Source organism: Callionymus lyra, chromosome 2 (assembly GCF_982586985.1).
Source record: "Callionymus lyra chromosome 2, fCalLyr1.hap1.1, whole genome shotgun sequence".
In the NCBI taxonomy this organism is placed as follows: domain Eukaryota; kingdom Metazoa; phylum Chordata; class Actinopteri; order Syngnathiformes; family Callionymidae; genus Callionymus; species Callionymus lyra.
The window spans coordinates 44694871-44716344 of record NC_141819.1 but is presented as its reverse complement, the minus strand read 5'-3'; the positions used below and the strand labels follow the sequence as shown (position 1 = coordinate 44716344).

The 21474-nt window shown below is 36.2% G+C and overlaps 2 protein-coding genes across 2 annotated transcripts in view; one reads left to right on the top strand and one right to left on the bottom strand.

Annotated features, from left to right (window-relative positions):
• Nucleotides 1-1508: 1508 nt before the first annotated feature.
• Nucleotides 1509-19427, bottom strand: nadsyn1 (NAD synthetase 1). Its single transcript, XM_087785450.1, has 22 exons — nt 19220-19427; nt 19088-19148; nt 16382-16498; nt 15991-16044; nt 15778-15864; nt 15160-15211; nt 14973-15061; nt 14580-14697; nt 14365-14496; nt 13886-13957; nt 13362-13486; nt 11678-11726; nt 11517-11619; nt 10840-11008; nt 9296-9431; nt 8093-8199; nt 6449-6580; nt 6294-6363; nt 3322-3450; nt 2391-2567; nt 1711-1742; nt 1509-1632 (listed from the first exon to the last, which is right to left on the bottom strand). The coding sequence occupies exons 1-22, from the start codon at nt 19302-19304 to the stop codon at nt 1587-1589; spliced, it is 2142 nt and encodes a 713-aa protein (XP_087641576.1). The 5' UTR covers nt 19305-19427; the 3' UTR covers nt 1509-1586.
• The window catches only part of shcbp1 (SHC SH2-domain binding protein 1), a 17346-nt gene continuing 13006 nt past the window's right edge, over nt 17135-21474 (top strand). Inside the window, exon 1 of the mRNA XM_087785452.1 lies at nt 17135-17260. The gene's annotated coding sequence lies outside the window, so the exon portion shown is untranslated. The remainder of the gene's footprint in view (nt 17261-21474) is intronic.

The window sequence follows — 21474 nt, the reverse complement described above, 5'->3', positions numbered from 1 at the left end:
TTCAAGAATATGAACACAAGTTTAATTTAAAGAGTCAATTTAATTTGGAAATTTTGCATGTTTAGAGTCAAGTTTGGAAGAAAGAATAAAAAAAGAGATGCCAAATATTGTGTGGCAGATTAATATGTATAATACAGGATGATTCTTCAGTACACCTTTTCAGGTATTCCCGTTCTGGGCACTCCACTGGTGAGGGAGAGCGTTTCTGGATCCATGTTGTCCCAAGCCTCGTCCACAAGCAAACTTTATGCTTCCAAGATGGAGCATGTTTTCTAGCTAGTGTGAGTCCCAGCAGGTCTGTCTTGTTTTCAGACGGTGGGCAGTGTGTGGGGCTGTTGGGCTGCTGACGGAGCACATCAATCCCACTGCTTTCCTATAGTGTAACCCATAGCGACGGCATGCAAAAGGCAGAAGCATGTGCTGTCAAAGAGACTGATTCCCCGTGTTTGAAATACTGACTTGTTGGTGGAAAGTGAGGCCTTTTGGTAGAACCAAGGTTATAAAAAAAAAAAGAAAATCTTACAAGGTAGTTTCTTGCAATGTCAGCTTTGTCATCTTATGGATGGTGAAAAGGGCAGCATAAGAAGGAAGGTCACAGAGGGGCCACAAATAGAATTGTAATAGAATTATAAAATCACACTTTTTTTCTTTTTTCATTTTACTAGAGTGGTTATCTTTTGGACGTTTCTTCTTCTTCTTCACGGCTACCGTAATGTCATTCCGCGTCTGATGGCTGGACTGTGATCGCGACATCTAGTGGATGTTATTTGAGTTGCAAGACTTACAAGTCAGATTTTTGCAGATATTGTGGTACGATTGTCTGAAAATAAACGAGACTTGTAAGAGGCGAATCTGTTGCAACAAATAAGAATACTTGTAATGGCTGATCCACATGTAAAATTTGGTTTCACACGCAGAATTTTAAGTTTTACCCGTTTTGTTTTGTAGATTAAAATGATATATTTACAAATACAAATGTTTTTTTTATTCAAGTCACAAATATGATTTTTATATTGGTGCATATCAGCACACACACGCAACCAATGAATATTTACAGATGACACTTTCACAAGTTACAAATATAAGTCCATACTTCTGCTCTGTAGTGCTAGATCAGCTTTTATAAAATGAAAGGTTATTAATTGATGGTCAGACAAAACTGAGTTCTAAGGAGAGACAATTAATTTTAATTTCAAGCCTAGTACAAGATCTGAGGTGTGGTTGAAACAATTGGGTTAAGTTGATTCATGAACACACTGACAGAAGAAAATTGATTCTAGTGTGGAATTTAACATATTAGCCAAGCTATTATTTACTATATCCACATGGATGTTAAAGTCCCCAAGAACTTTGACATTATCTGATTAAATCTGTTAAATTCAATATGGATCTGAAGGTTGATACAATACTGATATAAAACTGACTAAACTGTTTTTGAGGTTGTAAAAGACAGACCAAAAAAAAGTGTCCCTCTAATAAAAGATGCTTTGTAGTAAAAAACAATTGAAAAACATTGGAAGGACTTTATTGTGGCTCTGATCAAAATCACATTCTGATCCCTTCAACAACGGAATAAAAATGTACTTTTAAACTGAGTTAGCGGGGAGCAAGCTATGCTCAGGGGCTTCCTCTCTGTGAAGATAAAAACAGACAATAAGGCATTATAAACATTTAAACCTTTCTTCTTTACATTTTTAGACACAATCTTACTGCTTCTGTTTGTTTGCAGAAATCCAAGACACCTAAAGAAAAGGTAAACAAAAGCATACTTTAGACTCTTTTTGTTGTAATGACATGACTTGTACTGTAAACGCAAAAGAAAATCTATGTTGTGTTTACAAAACTTGCAATTAAAGTTTCTGATTCTAATCTATGTAAGCTTATGTTGACTGATGCGAAGGGATTCAAAAAAAGGACTGGCCAAACCACCACCAACCTTCAGCATCCCAAGCTCAGTAGATGTAATCACATATCTCACTGTTTTTGCTTTTTTTTTTAGCTTCCATTCATCCTGACTGGCAGACTATGGCTTGAAATCCTGACTAACTAAACTACAACATGTGACTATGAAGTGCTTACCAACACTCAATAACCTGGACAGGACTCCAGCCTGGATTCACATATACGTCGATTTAAACCATCGATTCACAACCAGAATAAAACCTGCATTGTTCCCTTTAGTTCTAAGATGTCAACAATCAGTCTGACCTTCGTTCTGCGCCTAAGAGCAGACCTTTCCATCGAGGCTCAGTAATGTGAAAACAACATATTGGTGCAAAGTCTAGGAAAAGCAACATCTGTCTACCACTCCACATGCAATGTCCCAGCCTCCATGCAATGTTGAAGAGACCAAGTATCATTCTGTTAAATAACAACTTGACAGCATCTACCTCTCGGTCTATTGACCTAAACTGCCAACTCCAGGAGGTGTTGTAGAGGAAAGGTCGCAGGTCAAAGCGGTTGTCGTCAGGGCTGTAGCTTTCAGCATGGTAAGAAGGGGTCACTGTGGTCATCTTGTGACGGTTCACCGAGTACATCCGGAAGAAGCGTTTGACCTTCTGTGCCACCTATAGAAAAAAACAACAGTTAAGATTCATCCTGTGCACGTGTTACATCACATTCATGTGATGTAGGTGATTTCTCTTCTTGTTATTTAGGGTCTAGTTCACTTTTTTAAGTAATGCACCTTTTCATCTAAACTATGCAGGATACATTCTGGATATCTCCAGAGGGATTAATCAAGTCTATCTGTTCTAATCTTAATATAGTTAAACATAAAATGTTAATGCTTGAGACAAGTTAAAACACTAGAGCAATAACATTTGCAAGTGAACAAAATACTGTTCAAGAAGAGTTCTATAATGTCGAAAACGGCGCTTAAAACACAGCGAACAATACAATACATTTCTTTGTGACCATGGTCTGCGAAATGCGCTTTACAAACATAAATTACTTTCTTACCTATTAGAACACATGCCAGGTCTTTCCCTGCAGCTTACTGGTTTCTATGTGATCATGGTTAGGGTAATAAAGTGGTTGGACTATTGTAGGGCTCATTTTGTTTTGCCCCTCCAGGATTTTCTTCCTTCATGAGACATGTGGTGTTGATTACCATTAGATTATACAAAACAGACATGGGTAGGAAATGCTGGTTCTGCTGGTTAGGGTATTTCATAACTGGACTTTAAAAAAAAAGTAAGGAGTCAAATAAATGATCGTTTTCCGCTGAGTTAGTTGAGATGGTCAAAACTTATAAATGTTTATTTTGTTAATTGTGTTATTTTCAAATTGCCAACAGTGCTTACTAATAGAGCTATTCACCTCTTCTATTGACAGTGCATCCTTCCACATGTGGATGAGTTTACAGAACATAGTGTAAGGGCCACACTTGTAGATCTTCCTCAGACGGCCGATTGCTGATAGCTCCGAGTAGGTCATGCCCATGTCAGCCTGAAGACAGTTGTAAGAGGGAAAATGAGTGTTAAGACTTCAGAGAAAGGCAGCCAATCACAATACATACAAGTATTACAAGTGAAAAAAATGACTTTTTTCACTGTGTCACATGACATCTGTGAATCACACAATTGCCTGAGCGTTAAAGTGGCTCGGTGCTCTTTTGATTTTGTCTGGATGGTGCTGATATACTTCCATGGGGCATACCAGTTTTTTAGAGAAACTTTTGAGAGGGACACCAATAATAGATAACAGATCAATAAACCTGGCTTTGTTTAATATTAACTGTATACAATCCTCATATCCAACGGAGTACTAAATTCCAATATTTAAAATAATCAAGCAATTGAAAATTAACCGAAAGTAGAACGTGAATCCCATTTGGAACTGAATGATGATAAGGAAGTGCCATCACCCACAGTATGGATGCATCAAAGGCTATGTTGAGAGGTAAAATAGTAGCCATCCATTCCAATTTGAAGATAACTAGACAAGAAAAGCTTACTGAATTGGAACATATACAGAGGAAAACTCACTTAAAGAACACTCAATCCTTACCTCGCAATACCAAATTCAAAAAAATAATTAAAAAGATATAGACGAATAAACACACAAGATGTCAGGTGGAAAATCAATGAGACTCGGTCAAACAAAATAAGATGGCAGCAACCATACTGGTCTGTACATAAAATCAGTAACCCAATGACTAATTAAGTAGAAAATCAGCTAAAATGTTTAAAACGGTTCATAGAATTTTACGAAAAGCCTAATTATCAACCTCAATCACATAATGACCACCAGATTGATGCCTTTTTTCTCAAATACAGATCCCTAAGGTAAACATCAAAATCTAAGGAAATTATATATACACATCATATCCTATGAATCTATAATATATCAACCTATGACAACATATTGTATTAATCTATCATATCACACCATATCGTATATGTCTTATAACAACCCTTTTAAATAATGTTCTGAATCAAAAAAATAAACATTTGATAAATTTAAATAATTTCAATGGCTCTTACTTATATAGTGCTTTCTATGCTTATTCAGCACTCAAAGCACTTTACACTAAGTTACGCACACACACAATCACACACTGATGGGAGTAGACTGCGATGCAGCGCACCAGCTCAACCATCAGGAGCAATCAGGGTAAAGTGTCTTACACAACGCCACAATCTCGTCTGGAACTGGGATTGAACCTGCAACCTCTCAGACCACGAGTCAACCACTACCATCCGAGCTATGACGCCCAAGGTGTGCCTAATTCACATCCACTGCCCACATCCACTTCGTCTAATGTTGTTGTGTATTGCACTTCCGAGCCACTGTAGATTTCTCATCTAATGCAATACCAAAAAGCAATCAAACCAAATAACTGTAGACATAAAGAGTAACAATTACAAAACATTCAAATCAGATTCCAGAAAATATTTGTCCACTGCAAGAAATAGTCCCCTTCGATTTGCCATTTGAGGAATCCATTTTAGTGACAGAGTCCCTTGGCTTTTCAAGGTTAACATGAACAAAATGATGGAATAATAGAAAAAAATGACAGAAAACAAACTTAGATTCTGCAATTAAAAGATTAAAAGAAGGGAAATCCCATGCGACAGATGGATTAACTGCTGGGTGGTATAAATGAATGGAGACCACCTAATTACAACACATTAAACTGGGTTTTAGAAAAATAAAATTATACCTCATAGAGAGAGGCAATTATTTCCGTCATTTGGGAATTACCGTTGGGTGAGTGTTTTAAACATCGTAAAATAAACATCATTAAATAATTTGGGTGGACCCAGGCTAGAGATTTTTGGAGACCGTTTGATCCCGCTATGGACCAGTGAATGTTCGAATTTAGTCGGATTAAGAAAGATGGGGAACTATACCTTATTTAAATCTTTAATTAAGGATAGACTTCATTAGGATCAATATTTTTCCATGAGTATCCTATCATATCATATCTAATCAATCTATCATAGAATATCCATCAATCTGTCATATTATATCAGGTCTATCAGATCTTATGAATCTATAATACATCAACCTATCAAATCATATTCTATCAATTTATAATTTCATACCATATCATATAACCTATCACAATTGATGAATTTAAATAATGTCAAAAAGGTTTGACTAATTACATACAGTAGCTATTCACATCCACTGCCCACCTTAATTTCGTCTAATGTTGTTTAATATTGATGTGTATTTGTACTTCTGCGCCACTGTGGGTCCTAATCTAATGCAATACCAAAAAGCAATCAAACCAAATACAGATGAGCATTTACAAGACATTACAATCAGATTCCAGAAACTATTTATACCACTGCAAGAACTAGTCTGTAACCTGTACAAAAGATATAGGTGCAGTCTAAAATACAATTTTGGAGAAGAAAAAAAAAGGTTGTCCTTGAGTAATTGATTGCATTTTTAAATTCTGTTTTTTTTTCTGATTTGTTCATGATACTTTTTACATAAAGTCCACATAAGGGACCATTATTACCCTGATGTAAAACAAATTCGATTCAATACGAGTTTAAAAATGCGTGTGAATGAACGAATATGCTTGACAAAACAGACAACATTTTCTAGTAATAGTTAGTAATAGTTGGCAACATCTCAAGCTGTGATCCAAGAAGCAGGGTAGCTTGGAAACAAACAGGACTTGAAACTGGAAAGTTACAAAAAGGATAATGTGACAAATGTCACAAGTGGAATAAGGACAGCATAGATGGCATTCTCATCACAAATTTGAAGTGGACGTTGTGGCTACTGATTGAAAGCAAGCTTAAAGGTTTATAATTTGTATTTATGTATACCTCATCGGTCTGAGCCACCTGTCCATCCTTCAGAGGCTCCAGTTCAGCTGTAGGTGGAGCAGCCAGAATTCTATGAGGGATGCAAACCAATAATTAAAATTCAATATGCAGTTATTCGCCCAAGGAAATTTGCATTCACCCTGAAGAAAACTCACTCAGTCAGTGCAGTGAGGTGAAACTCCTTCACACAGTACTGCAGGAAGTTCTTAAGGTCCATCTTGCTAATGCCCCCTATAGGATTAATGTCAGCACTGGAGCAGTCGTACTTGGTAAAATAACCTGTCAGGCTGGGGTAAAAGCAATAAGATATTGATCTTGTTATTGGGTTGTTTTTAAATTATGAAGAGTGAAAAGCTGCCAGTGTAATCATTGTTTACTAGAAAGTGACTTTGCCTACACAACAATGGTTTGAAAGCTTTGAGATCAATAAGTTTGGGATTTAATAGTACACAATTAAAAGCTAGAATTCTGCATTAATATTTACAATAACATTATCTTCTATTGTACATAATGTCGGTTCTGTTAAATTAAAATGTACTTCTGGCTGGTCACGAGGGCCGGCTCTGTCCTGGGCCGCTCGCTGGACTCGGTGGAGGAGGTGGGAGAGAGGAGGACACTCTCCAGACTATCCTCCATCAGGGACAACACTCTCCACCCAATGCACCTAACCGTGGAGGAGCTCGCCAGCTCCTTCAGTGGCAGGCTCAGGCAGGACGGAGCGTTATAGAAGGTCCTTCATCCCAACTGGTGTCAGGATATTTAACTCTCTACTTTAAATATCCTGATGCTAATCCGTAGTGTGTTTTTCTTCGTGTGTTTTATTTTATTTTTTGTTTTTTATTTTTATTTTATTCTATTTTATTTTGTTAATAGTGTTAAATTTCTAATTTTGTAAATAATTTGTATATTTTTAAGATCGTTTTTATTTTATTTTGTATTATCCCTATTATTATTTCTTTTTTTCCTTGCACTTCATTTTTTTCAACTGTGCTGTTGTAAAAGTGTGTTTCCCCTCTGGGGATGAATAAAGATTTTCTATTCTATTTTCTATTCTATTCTGTGTTGCATTATGCAGTATCTCGAGACAACAAACAGAAAGTCCTTTGGCTGGTTTAGTAATTTCAAGTAGTTCGGCTTACATATCGCTTAAGAAATACCTACACATTTCGCAGCAGCTAGGTGTAGTTATCATTTCACTGCATCTTTCCACTATACAAGCACTGATACAAGCATTTTTGAAACCGACGCCCATATTTACGGTTTTCAAACAAAGACTCAAGAAAATGTCCACTTAACTGCAACAAAAGAGTTATTGTAGGAATAATGGGTGTAATGTGAAAATGTGGGAGTGTGTGTTTTGTTGTGTGATCAAGACAAAAACTGAAATGATCACACAGAGAAAGATCAGTCATCCCCTTTTCTCTGAACTTGCTTCATATTTTAGAATTATCTGAACTTTGATGAATAAGGAGTTTATATCTTCACAGGAGAACATTCAGCTTCCATACATCGTGATTGCATTCTGATCTGGAAGTTGAACCATTTGTTCAACTATGGCATTTCAAACTCTTGTTTACATTGAAAATTAATGAACTATAGTGCAACACAAAAGTTATTTTTTATTTATTAAATTATAAATTATCATTTTTAATACAATTTGCATTATTATTCAACACTGTGTGACTGACATAAGATCATTTTACACAAAATATTTCAAAAGCCCTCTTAGGGAACGATTTTCAAAAAAAGATAATAATTATCAGGAAACAAATTTTCTTTGCAGAAAACAAGTCTGTTACCTCTCATCCACATTGGCAGAGCCCAGCACCAGTAAGCCGCCTGGAATCCCCCTGGACCACAGACTGAGCTGGGCAAACAAGTAGGCAAGGACCATCCTGATTCGAGCCTATACCGGAGGAGTCAGGGAGGTGTGATTAAGTAGAGTTAATATATGAAGACATTAGGGTGAACAGAAGATGGCAGTAGAAAAATGAAAAATCCATTTCTTCTGCTCAGAATGGTTTGTTTTATGCTTAAACATGCAGAAACTAGGACCGCTCCACTTTTCTTTTCTTCATTGTATGGCTGTTGTTCTCTCAGATTGTCACTTACAGGAATCATTCTGGACAACACTAGCTCATTTATTGACTTACTATTGCCATTATTTGAGTCTAGTGTGGGGTTGGCAGGTTAGTAGAGTCAGATAGCATGATGAGCTCGAAGCTAAATGGAGTCAAGGAGAATACATTATACCTGTACCTAGGTGGGATGTCAACAGGCAGTGATAGTGACACAGTTTATTGGCTATTAATATAAAAAAAAAACACAGGACAGCCGAGTAAATTTAAAGCATGTAAAGAGTCATGGACAAAAATTTGGAACATTTCTGTTTCAGGGCCAGTCCGATTATTTTCAAGATTCTCATCTATATAGGGTTCATCAGCGGTCCAACTGCAGATCACTCGGATCATTATTACATTGTGTTTCATCATCCCAAACTAATAGAGTAAAAAGGAATCACTCAGCTTAGATAAAAAAGCACTTCACCTGCACTTTAGAAAGTATTTAAAAAACAAAACAAACAGAATCAATAAGCAGAATTGCAACAGGAAACAGAAGCTGTTCTTCGTCTGTTCTTACAAGAACTCTCTCCTCCTTCTTCTCTTTCGCATTCTTTTACAATTTAAAACCATTTTGGTGAATTTCAAGTTTGTATCCCAGCCCAAAAGACATTCTGTTGGAAATCTGCAACAATATCAGAATATGACAGGTACAAGAGAAATTAGCAAATGTGCAGTGTGAGTGGATTTTATTGTTTTGCCTTTAGTCTATAGTGTAACAAGTCCTGTGTTATCTCGATTGTCTGTGAAAAATGTACACAATCCAAGCAGAGCATTCAGAGCATAAAGCATCAATATTCCTAACATCTAATGGAAAGGCAACTCTACATTAGATGAGATATAAACCTAGGCAGCTCTTGCATGACCACGAATCAATTATACCTGTAGGTTCTGAAGAGCCAGGTTCTCTGTGCGACTTCCTCCATTGACAGTAAACCGAGGAGAGGCCTTTGTCAACAGGTAGAATATACCCAGAATTCCTTTAACAGCCGCATCAATATTGATGTTCATGTGGTAACTGCAGGCAAACATAAAGACACTTTGTTATGATGACTTTTACCTGTTCATATTCATGGTCACAATTCCTCAGAAAAGTGATTGTTGTTAGATGTTACACATTTCTAAAATAACATCATAATTGTTGTGCATCTTTATCTTTAAGGAATTTACTTTCAAGGGTTGACACAGCAAGGCTCCTCCAAGTGGTAACAATGATCGTCTTCATATCATCATTAACCACAATCATGAACAACTCTAGTCTTCTCTATTTATTCTTGATAAATATGTCCCCTGTACGTGTTAATGCCATCTAGTCGTGACCTCCCATGACCTTGTGTTAATGCTTATTTATAATATATATATATATATATATATATATATATATATATATAAAATGTTTATATGTTATATGGTCGCATTTTTACCACATTATAATTATAATATATATATATAATTATAAATAAGCATTAACACATAATAGATACAGTATATATATCATGTCTTAACAAGAAGGAGCTGTCTCGCCTGCAGTTGACACAAAACTTTGCAGCGAGAATTCTGACCCGCTCAAGTAGAAGAACTCACATTTCTCTGATCCTTAAAGCTCTTCACTGGCTGCCAGTTTCTTTCAGGATCAACTTTAAAATTCTGATTCTTACTTCAGCTATTCATGATCAGGCTCCACCTTACATCAGTGATCTGATCCAGCCTTACACCCCAGCTCGGGTTCTGAGGTCTGTGGATCAGAATCTACTGATGGTTCCTCACACACAGTTCAGGGCCTCCTAAACTTTGGAACGATCTTCCTCTCCCTCTGTGTTTTATGTAGTCTACTGACTCCTTCAAGAAACATCTTAAGACATTTTTATTCGTGCAGGCTTTTCCTCGATTTTCTGTAAATCCTGCGTTGTTCTCTTGATCTTTTAAGTATATATTTTATCGAGTTTTGTTTTTTTAATGTTTAAGTGCTTTGTGACCCTGGTCTGGAAAGGGCTCTATAAATATGAATTAATTATTTACTTACTTATTTAAAGAATCTGTATGTTTCTGATCTTTTTTTTCTGTTCTCATTCAATGAAAACCCTCAGCACTTACTCATTCACTAATAATTTATTGACTCTGCTTGCCTTTTTCTCAGAGCTACTATTGCTAAACCATGCATCATGAGAAATTTCACAAAGCTTCCCTCTTACTGTCACTGCCGCTCTTCAGGCTTAGATCACACCTGCCATTTTCGTCTTCCCTTCATCCTGTTGCACTGGTCGCTTCACATACCTCCTTTTCCACTACACTCTGATCCCAGATATTTAAACTGCTTTTATTATCTTTAGACCCTGCATCTACCGTTCTTTCTGAACCTCTCTCTGAAAAATTCAGTGTCCCATCAGTGTGCACAAAGAAGTCAAAGTTAGTGCTTACTGTCTCACCTGCCAGTCTGAGCCGCAAGGTTTTTGGCCCGATTACGAGTGTCCTCAGAGCTGTTTTCACTAGCCATGTAGCATGTGGTAAAAATGCGACCACAAAGCTCTTTAGGCTCCTTAGGATGATAAGACTCATCTCCAACTATCCTACGAATATCTTTTAGGACCTGTTGATCTATGGAGAAAAGATATGGGTTCACGGACATAAACATCCCAAAGTGTAATCACAGAAAGGTGAATGGAATCAACGGAACTAGTGTCAGTCGATATTTTTCTTTACGTTTCAATTAATCTATGTTCTAGAGAGGACAGATAGTATGTATTATTGTATTTTTAAAAAAAAGGAGCAAATGTGTCTGATTTCATTTTCTTTTCTCTACTAATCTTCCAAAACCTTTAACATGCATGGCATTGGTTTAGCTAATTCCTTATGTTTACCCATTAATAGTCAAAAGCTTTGTCTGAGAAAATACTAAACCCCTAAACTTGGGATTTCAGAGTATTCTCTGGCATCCGACAATCCAGGATGAATATCTCATTCTGCGTCTGCTAGACAACTGAACCATAGCTCAGTGGTAATAATTAGGAGAAAGAATGATCACTCAAAGTTCCATAAGCAGAATCCCTCGTCTGCTAACAGTGCCTTCAGTCAAAACCAAGAAACTACCCAAGTGACTACTTACGTCCCTCTGCTGTGGCATTGCAGACCAGAACACACATGGAATAGACAATGCAGGCAGTGGATGAGCTATCCACACCTCCACTCAAGGGCAACAGGAAACCACCCTGGAAGAAAGAAGTTTAGATTATACAGACGCAAGGACTCACAATACACTCTTCTTACCTGTCCACTCCTCCTCAAGTAGTCCCACAGCCAACACGCCGGCCCTAGACTGCATAAAAAACATTTTATAATATGTTGAAGAAGACCTGTGGCCTTACATTAGGAAGGAGATTATTCCATATCATAAATTAATTTATATTAAAATATATGAAGAGAATGATGACTTTTCTGACATGTTTTAATTGAATGTGTTGAGCTAGTACTATACATTATGTTCAGTTCAGTTCAGTTTATTTAAAAAGGACAATGTGCAAAAGATCTTGTAAAAAAAAAAGCTGAAGAGAAATGATTATGGTGAGATCACAATGTACGAGTCTACCTGCTGAGCAACTATGCACCCGTGGACAAGTTGATTCACTGTTTCACTAATCATTGTGTGGAAATATTGGATGGATTGGCACCTGCTAAATGAAGATCTCCTGAGTCTGAAGAGACTTTGTCCAAAGACTGAGTGTCTCTGGAAGTCCACTAAACTTCAACTTCTCATACAATGAGATGGTGGAAACTGCCAGATCTGATTATATTCATGCTCATTTGAACCAACTGAATCCCAGAGGCTGAACAGTTTATTCAATTGTTTGCTAGAAATCAAACATAGCTAAGTAAAAACAATTTGCAGCTAAATGTGGACAAAACTGAAACTCTGGTTATTGCTCCTCTAGTAGAAGAACTCACATTTCCCTGATCCTTAAGGATCAATTTGAAGATTCGGATTTTAAATTTCAATGCGATTCATGGTCAGGCTCTAACTAATCAGTGATCTGATCCAGCCTTACACCAGGGCTTGGGCTCTGAGGTCTGTGGATCAGAATCTGCTGATGGTTCCTCGCAAACGGTTCAGGACCAGAGGAGAGAAATCCTTCCAGGCTGTTGCTCCCGAGTTTTGGAACGATCTTCCTCTCTCTCTGCGCTTGATGGATTTTTGGGACTCCTGTGTTTGTCTTATGTGTCTCTACCTTTTATAGTATATGGTTTTAACTGTGTATTGTTTTTGATTGTTAAGGCGCTTTGTGACCCTGGTCTAGAAAGGCGCTGTAGATATAACCATTACTTACTTACTTACTTACCCTTGCAGCTATATTTTGCAAGATTTCTTACAAATATCTTTGGCTTATGTAAATGAGTTAAACCTCATCACAAAATATGCATTTTTCTTATCATCTAGATATTATGAAAAAAATTTCCTGTACACTATACCAGCTACTTGGTAATGGCGTTCCATCGTTCCATGTATGCTGGTTTCTCTAGTTCCTCTTATGTCAGTTTCCGTTCTCTTAGACATTCACTAAATGTTTTATCTCTTGAGGCCATCTTCCTGATAAAGTCATAAAGCTTGGATGATATTGTTGAGGCAATTCCTTGATAGTCTTGTTGGTTATTTCCTTTATATATAGCACATTTCATTGGGACTTTTGCAACTGGCTTTAAGTTGGCTTTAAAGGTATCATTTAAAGGTCCTTTGCTTCATTAAGTTTGCGAAGAACAGTCTTTCGTGATTGTTGATATCCTGCTTTGTATGAAATACATATGGTTCAAATAACATCCAAATTGGACACCTTTGAGGGAAATGGGGGTCTTCCGTCTCCCTTGCCCCCCATTTAAGCCTGATTGAGTTGAATCCCCCACCCCAAAATACTGGAAAGCTTTGTCTTGTGGTGATTGGGTAAATCCTGCAGCTATATACCTGATTTCCTCTTCTGGTGTGTAATAGTGACATGTGATGGGCTCGTGGGTTGGTATGGTGACATCGTTGTTACTGGTCAAGGAGAAGTCCACTTTGATTCGATGGTAAGGCTCTAAATCATTACTCTGTAAAATAGAAAACCAGTTAAGGAAAGACAGAAACTAGTATTGAGCAACCACATACCAGAGTACAAGCGTGAATGTTTTTCAAGGAAAGAGTAAATTAATCCATAATTTCGGAGTAAGATATATACAAGAGTTATAAATTAAGGGCAAAAATGCTTTAGAATCAATTTGGAAGTCAAATTTGGAATCTAATGTGTTCACAAATGCAGATGAGATGAAACTATACAGAAAGTAGTAAGAAACAGTTGCATTTTATTATAAAATTTGACCAAAGAGTTAAATAGTCAAGAATATTTGATTTTCCGAAAGCACAAAAGTAGACGTGAGAAACGTTTGCATTCAACTTAAAAATAGGAAGCTGCTGAAGTTGTAACTAGAAAACATTTCTTATAGTCTTACCAGGTGAGGATGGCACTTTTCTCCCCTGTAGCAGCGCACATCCTCGAGGTCAAGAGTCACTGTCACAACCTCCTGTGAGACACAAAGTGGTGTCACTAATGAACACACTTACGTACGTTTTATTCTATTCAGTGTGGCTGCAAATTTGCTTACTTTTTAATGTGTTCCCTTTAATCTACCTTAGAGATTCTCAATTTCTCTAGTTATTTACATTTCTCAATTATGGTGTTTTAACCATGTTTCTCATCCTCCCTGCTTTGTGAAAGGCTTTAACTGGGAAACAGGGTTGATTGTGCCGTTCGCTAATAAATAAAGCATTCAAATGCCTCTCAGCCAGCCAAAGATACAATTATATTATACTAAATAAGCTAAATAAAGCTCAAAGCTCTCTTTACGCTAACACGTGGAATGGCACTATTTAGAGTGATGGTAAACTTAAATCTAGGTCTTGCAGGAATGAAGCACTAAGTGAAACTTACCACATCATTTAAAGAGAACTGTGCTCCCTGGGCCACTATTTCACCATTAATAGCCACCATGGAACATCCATCATAATAAAGTCGGTCTCCATCACAACCCCTCTGATTTGAATATAGGTAAATGCCCCCACACTGGAAACACACAAGTAACAAAGTTGTGAATGTTGGCAGAGCAATGAACATATGCAGGTTTTCCTTTACACTTGGACATCCACCTTGTTAGTGGTAGACTTGAGCAGGTTGATTCTGTTGTCCGCTTTACGCAGCTCATGGTGACTGGCAGAAGAATTGGTGAAGATTTCAATTCCATCCAAGGACATTTGGATATGTGGACTGATAACAAAAACATGTTCAGTTTTTTGGGGGAGATTTTGGTGCACTTTGGACAGACAAAAGTATTGTGGTAAAACTTTGAGACCTGCTCATCTTGTTTTCAACACACTATCTTTATTGTTTTGTGACCCTTGTTTTAGAAAGGCACTGTACAAATACAACTTAATTGACTGAGGAAACATAATGTCACAAAATCACAAAGGTTCTACTAGAACGATACATAAAGCTAACCAAGTGCTCTCCTAATCCTTAAGAGACTTCAATTTCGGCTTTACCTACGAGTTTTCCAGAGCTCCTCACACATCTCAGTGCCTATGCAGGTGTCATTGGTTGACAGCACACAGTCACCAAAGGGAACAGTCTCCTAATGAAGGGAAAATTAAGTCATAAGGAGAGGCTTTCTTTCAATATTGGAGTTAGGATTGATATATAAGATTAGATTAAATATCAGAGCTTCCATACCTGTCCTGTCACCTGTTGAATCATACGAGGAAGTAAATATTCATCCACTCTCCTTTCAAAACAGAAAAAAAGAAAATTTATTACAGAAGTATAAATGTGCAAAGAAAGATTAAATGTTAGTCAGACACTGGGCAAATTGAAATACTAAATTCGGAAATGTCTTTTATAGTCAATTTAAACAAGTCTTCAAAAAAGTGAGGGTTCTGTGTAAACCACAATAAAAAAATCAAATACAATTTAATTATAATGATTATGTTTTAGTATGTCATTACTCTCTTTAATGAAAAAATAATATAGATAGTATCATAATTTCCCAAATACCTTACATCAATTATAGTAACTAGTAATAAATAATGAAATTCTGTCATGAAGTATTTATATAAATGTTTTGAATTCATGTTTAACTGTGTAGAGATTTTAGATTATAACCCCATTAAACTCATCATATACAACACCCCATAACCTTACACCTACAGTAAAAGGCTACGCATTAATATGTGGTCAACAATCTGGCAACAACTTCCCTCAAACTAATGGCATTTTGTTCAAATATAATTGAAATATATTGATAACACAATTAAATGCAGGGAAAAACATTACATCCTTTTAATAATCAACCTTTCTTTCCAGGGTGAGAACCAGCGCATCTCTCTATAGTTGCCCGACTGAGCCAACTGCAACTTAGGCCGGATAAGCAGAATCTTCCTGGAAAAAAGGAGAAAGAAACAAGACGTTGACACCTATAGTAGGCTTATAACGGTAAATATAGATATTATAATTGTGACAATATACTGTTTGTGGTTCAGAGTCATGACTGCATATTGGACGTACTTGTTGAGGAACAGGACTCGACAGTTGTAGCGTACATTGTGATGCATGATAGGCCTGAGGAGAACAAAACACTGGTCAATGATTGTTAAGGTTGATTACATGAATGCAAATATTAACAACAACAGAGCTGTTTGGTTATCAGGATAACAAAAGATCTCTATTCATTGATTAGGAACGATTGACCATGAGGAGGACAATAATTTGAAATGATATAAAAGTAAAGTTTAAAGAAGAAACAATAGTCTCAGTTGGGACCATCCCCATATAAACTGAGTGAGTGAGTAAAATATAGAAAAAAGGGGAGACAGCGAGAAAGAAAGAGGAAAGAAGGAGGATTTAAGAACAACAATAGCACATATACAATATGAACGGTTCATTGGTTTGTACTGACATGCCCACATCACAGATGATGTCCTCAGTGACAGGAGATTCCAGAAGCTTCTGTAAGACTTCGAAGCAATGGAGTAATGTGTCTGACTCGTAGAAGTGGTCTGCACAACCGTAGCCACTAAAAACATGGAAAATCAAAATATAAAAGGTAGAATTGTCAGGAAGTCAAGGTTTTAATCAAAATTACCTGAAGAGAAAAACCATGTTAATACAAACCTTGTAGTTCATAAATTGACTTCATTACTGTTTGTTATTACTATAGATGAACAGTTCAGCAAAACTTCACACGTTTGCCCGTCCGTAGATTGTAGCCATCATGTGTAATAATACTGTGTAATAATAATTATCTTTGTATTACATATTGAATCAAAAAAGTGTCTATACAGTAAAATATATCTAACATTTGTAAATAAATCACATATGAGTCATATGGCCTTTTTCTACTATCTCAGTTCAGCTTATCTCAGACAGGTCATAAATGCAGTGTGACTAGGAAAGTTTTATTTATTGCTTCAATCTACGGCTTCATGACACTTTTGTCTTAGTAATATTCGCCTCTACCCTGTTAAAATGAATTTTCACTAGCACAGTACCTTTAAAAACTGTTACTTTTTGAGTACCCGCTCCGTTGTGGTTCTAACCGAGTTCAACTGATACCAAAATGGGACGTTGACCTACAGAGCAAAGTGCTCCAGTATCCATTCTCCCGCTGTCATTTTTCAGCTCCCACCACAGATCTTTAACATGGATTCAATCAGGGCTCCTGGGCTATTTCAGAATAGTCCAGTGTTTTGTTTTTAGCCACTCTTGGATGTTTTAACTTGAATCATTATCCTGTTGCAAGACCTAAGAAATGTGACTGAGACCGTGATTCCTGAAAGTAAGCAACACTTTTATCTAGAATACTTTGGTAGTCTTGAGATTTCATTATACTCTGACTAGCAAAAACTTTATAGTCAAACAACAACGGATGGTGCCACCACTTAAGTTAAGTTGGCTCGATTCGATCATTGCGCTCTAATACTACTTTAACAAGTTATTGAAAATAACAAAGCCCGATTTATTCTGATCACTGTTACACTAGCTATGTACTACACCCTCATTTTTGAAGAAAAAATGTGTTGATCGCACGTAAACAGCAAAAATAGTGTGAAAGAGCCTCTGCAGCCAGATGAGGGACCGTCTACACATTACTTTCAATGACAAATCACAATGACAATGTAGTATTGAAATATACTGTGTGATTTTAACTAGACTTTCTTTCAAACGTATTTTTTCCACAAATAACTAACCTTCATATATTGTCACTCCAATCGTTGTTGTTTTTTTTACATTTAAGTGTATTGTTTTAGTTATTAAGTTCTTACATGCACTATTCATTACCCATTTTGTAATAACTCCTATTAGTGACAACTGTTATGTAATATAAACGTATTGAAAGCACTGATGGTCACCAAATTCATGTCACACTCGTTAGTTTCTAACACTTGTTTCTTTTTTAAATCTTTTAAATCACTATTTTCATGCAATGTTTTGTATTAACTTTGTAATTACAATTCATGATGAAATACCTTCATATCAAGTTACTACACGCGTTATTTTTTTTTAGAAATTTCCTCTAAATAGTTTTATATCAATATTGTTATGCAATTTTTCCACGTACATTTTGTAATAACTTTGTAATTACAACTCTGATGGTCACCAAATTCATGTAAGTAAGTAAGTAATTTTTATTTGTATAGCTATTTTCCAGACCAGGGTCACAAAGCGCTTAAACAATCAAAACAATATTCAAGAAAGTATATATTTTAAATATCAAGATAAAACTGATAACACAACAGGAGTTCCAGAAAATCAAGGAAAAGCCTGAACAAATAAAAACGTCTTAAGATGTTTCTTAAAGGAGTCAGTAGACTCCATCAAGCGCAAAGAGACTTAGAGAGTACCATCATGTCAAGCTACTATAATCATTAGTTAAAACAAATAAGTGAAGTAACTTGATATGATGGTACTCCATAATTTACATGAATTAAGTGACCATCAGAGCTGTCATTACAAAGTTATTACAAAATGTATGTGAAATATTGCATAAAAATAGTGATTTGGACAATTTCAAAAATAAATTTGAAAAACCAATGAGTGTAGTAACTTGATATGAAGGTACTTCATAAGTGACATGAATTTGGTGACCATCAGAGTTGTAATTAAAAAGTTATTACAAAACATTGCATGAAAATAGTGATTTAAAAGATTTAAAAAATTAACGAGTGCCCTTCTTTAGTCACATTAAAATGGTGACCATAGGACATAAAATGAAGGAGTTGGACTTATAAACACCGCGTCGCTTCCCATCTGCATAGAGATCCGTGTATTTAATCAAGACAATACCATGAAATATTAAAGTTCAAAGGCACTTGAACCCAATACAGCAGGTAACTCTGAAAGAGGTACGATTTGTAATTCAACACCTTAGCGTTCGTGAGTTATGAACGTGCAAAGATCGAATCTGCCAACAACTTTACTGAAGAGGTGACCCCTGACGCTGAGTTCACCTTTGACTTGTTCTACAAAACGACCTCGGCTGTTTTAAGTGTGTTATGAGCCTCTTCAACATCCTTTAATACTCTTCTGAGGCCACAGCGAGGCAGGTGGACTACAGTCCTGTAGGACATACAGGAGTTTTGTGAAAATAATTCTTCAGTCATACCAAATCTCCAGCTCAGGACCGAGTCGGTACTTGGCTCCATGGGACTTGGCACGGTGGATACCTGAGGAAAGAATATAGACTAGTGTGTTTACACACGCACGCGATCTCTCGTTCCTTGTGCGCGTGACTTACTTTGTAAAATCCTGTCCAAGTTACCGTCAAAGTCTAAAGACCACTGGTCCAGAGAGCAGGTCGCTAAAGTTACCTTCCTACCCATTAGCTCGAGCTGACGGTGACGAAGCAGGAATAATGCTAGCAGTGAAGTTACAGTCCTCACGTGAGGCGGATAGACAGAAAAGAGGTCGTTTGTTTTAAACCTGTCAAGCAGCAGCCATGTCAGCCGAACAACGATTCTGCGCATGTGCGGAGGCGAGGGGCGTTTCATGACGACACTACAGTTTCATTGCTGGGACAAATACCGAGTTAACTGGAAACTAACAATTTCCCAGTTAACGCCAATGTGCATGTCCCCTAATGTCGGAATTCACAGTCGGAAACTCGGAGAAGTCTTTACAACCCCCAGTTGAAAAATCTATTTTCCAAGGGCCTTTATTCTGAAAGTACACATCAGAATGTCTTCAAACTTCCTTAGTCTATTCTTCAGGTAGTCATTTCAGCCATGCTAAATTATTTGTGTTCCCCATACAAACATTTAAAAACAGCATTGATATATATAGCATATTACCGAGTATTTTCAAAAGGGCCTTTATTCTGAAAGTACACATCAGAACGTCATGAAACTTCAGGAAGTCTAGTTAAGTCTACAAACAGTTCAACCATGCCAAACTATTTTTTTATTTTTTTATAAACAAACATTTAAACACAGCGCACATTGAGTGCGCATAGGAACACTTTCAAAGGGCTTTTATTGTAAGTAAGTAAGTCATTTTATTATTATTATTATTATTATTTTACAGACCATGGTCGCAAAAGCGCTTAAACAATCAAAAAATACAAATAAACACTATAAATATCAAAATAACACCAAGACAAAACAGGTGTCCCAGAAAATCAGCGAAAAGCCTGCACGAATAGGAAAGTCTTAAGATTGTGAATATATGTGAAGATTATCTTTCAATTTCATAAATGGAAATTTCTGGATTTCTTCACGAAAAATAATTTGTAAATGCATTTCATTTCTTTACGTCATGTGAGCCGCGATCCAGCAGCAACTTTTTAAAAAAACTAGCGCTTTTGTGAAGGTGTTACTGAGAGAGAAGTCATACGCGGAAGGATCTACGAAACTATTACTGATAGATTCTCAAAAATACTCTGATATGGTGACATTAAAGTATCTTTTCTCTCAAAAGATTCCAGAGACACTTCTGTTTAGGGATTAGAAGCGACACTTGATGAGACCAGAGTCTGCAGACGTGTGTGAGACTGTGCGGTGGAAATATTTTCTGCTGATGTGTTATAATTTCCCGTTTATTCTTGCAAAATAATTAATTTACGGTTGTTGGAATAATTTTATTACTTATTTGTGACGTTCTATTTGCTTGAAACGATGTTTGTGCACAATGTATTTTATTAAATTTTCTTATAAAAAAAACCTTAATTGACAGTTGACAAAGATCTGACTTTATTTTAATGTTCAGCAGGTTTTGAAGTACAAGTGAACAAAGTTTCATGTATTTTTACTGTAGAAATATTGATTTATTGTCAATTTAGTACAGTGTATTAATGTCACTATTAATCAAGCATAATATATATATTAATTCTTATAAAAAAAACGTAATAGTTGACAAAGATCCAACTTTATTTGAATGTTCAGCAGGTTTTGAAGTATTAATAAACAAAGTTTAATGTATTTTTACTGTAGAAATATTGATTTATTGTCAATTTAGTACAGTGTATTGATGTCATTGTTAATCAAGCATAATATATATTAATTATTGTAAAAAACGCAGCACTGTTAATAAAGTACAATATAGACGTTGAAATCTCGCTTAAAAACTCAGTATATATTTTAATCAAATGGTTACTGAATGAAATGGTTATTTATGTTTGCTTTTTTTCTGTCTTTTTTTTCAAGTGTATATGGACAGAAAGGGAGCTCTTTTTGAGGACCAGGAATTGGGGACTTATTTTTGTTGGGACGCTTTTTCAGCTGTATAGTTAATTTGTTTTCTGTCTTTGGTTTGTTCATCAATGTTGAATGTATTTTTATTACGTTAGAATGAATGAACAGTTTCTAAAACGAATGCCTGTTACGTTCGTCTTGTAAATTTTAAATAAATAGGACTATAACATTCAACCGACGCAAACACTCCTTAATTGCTCTTATCATAATGGGAGAGCATTTATAACACATATTGTAAATATCATACATGTTTTGCCGGTGTTTTGGATACAGTATAACATGAACAATTAGCAAGAACGATAAC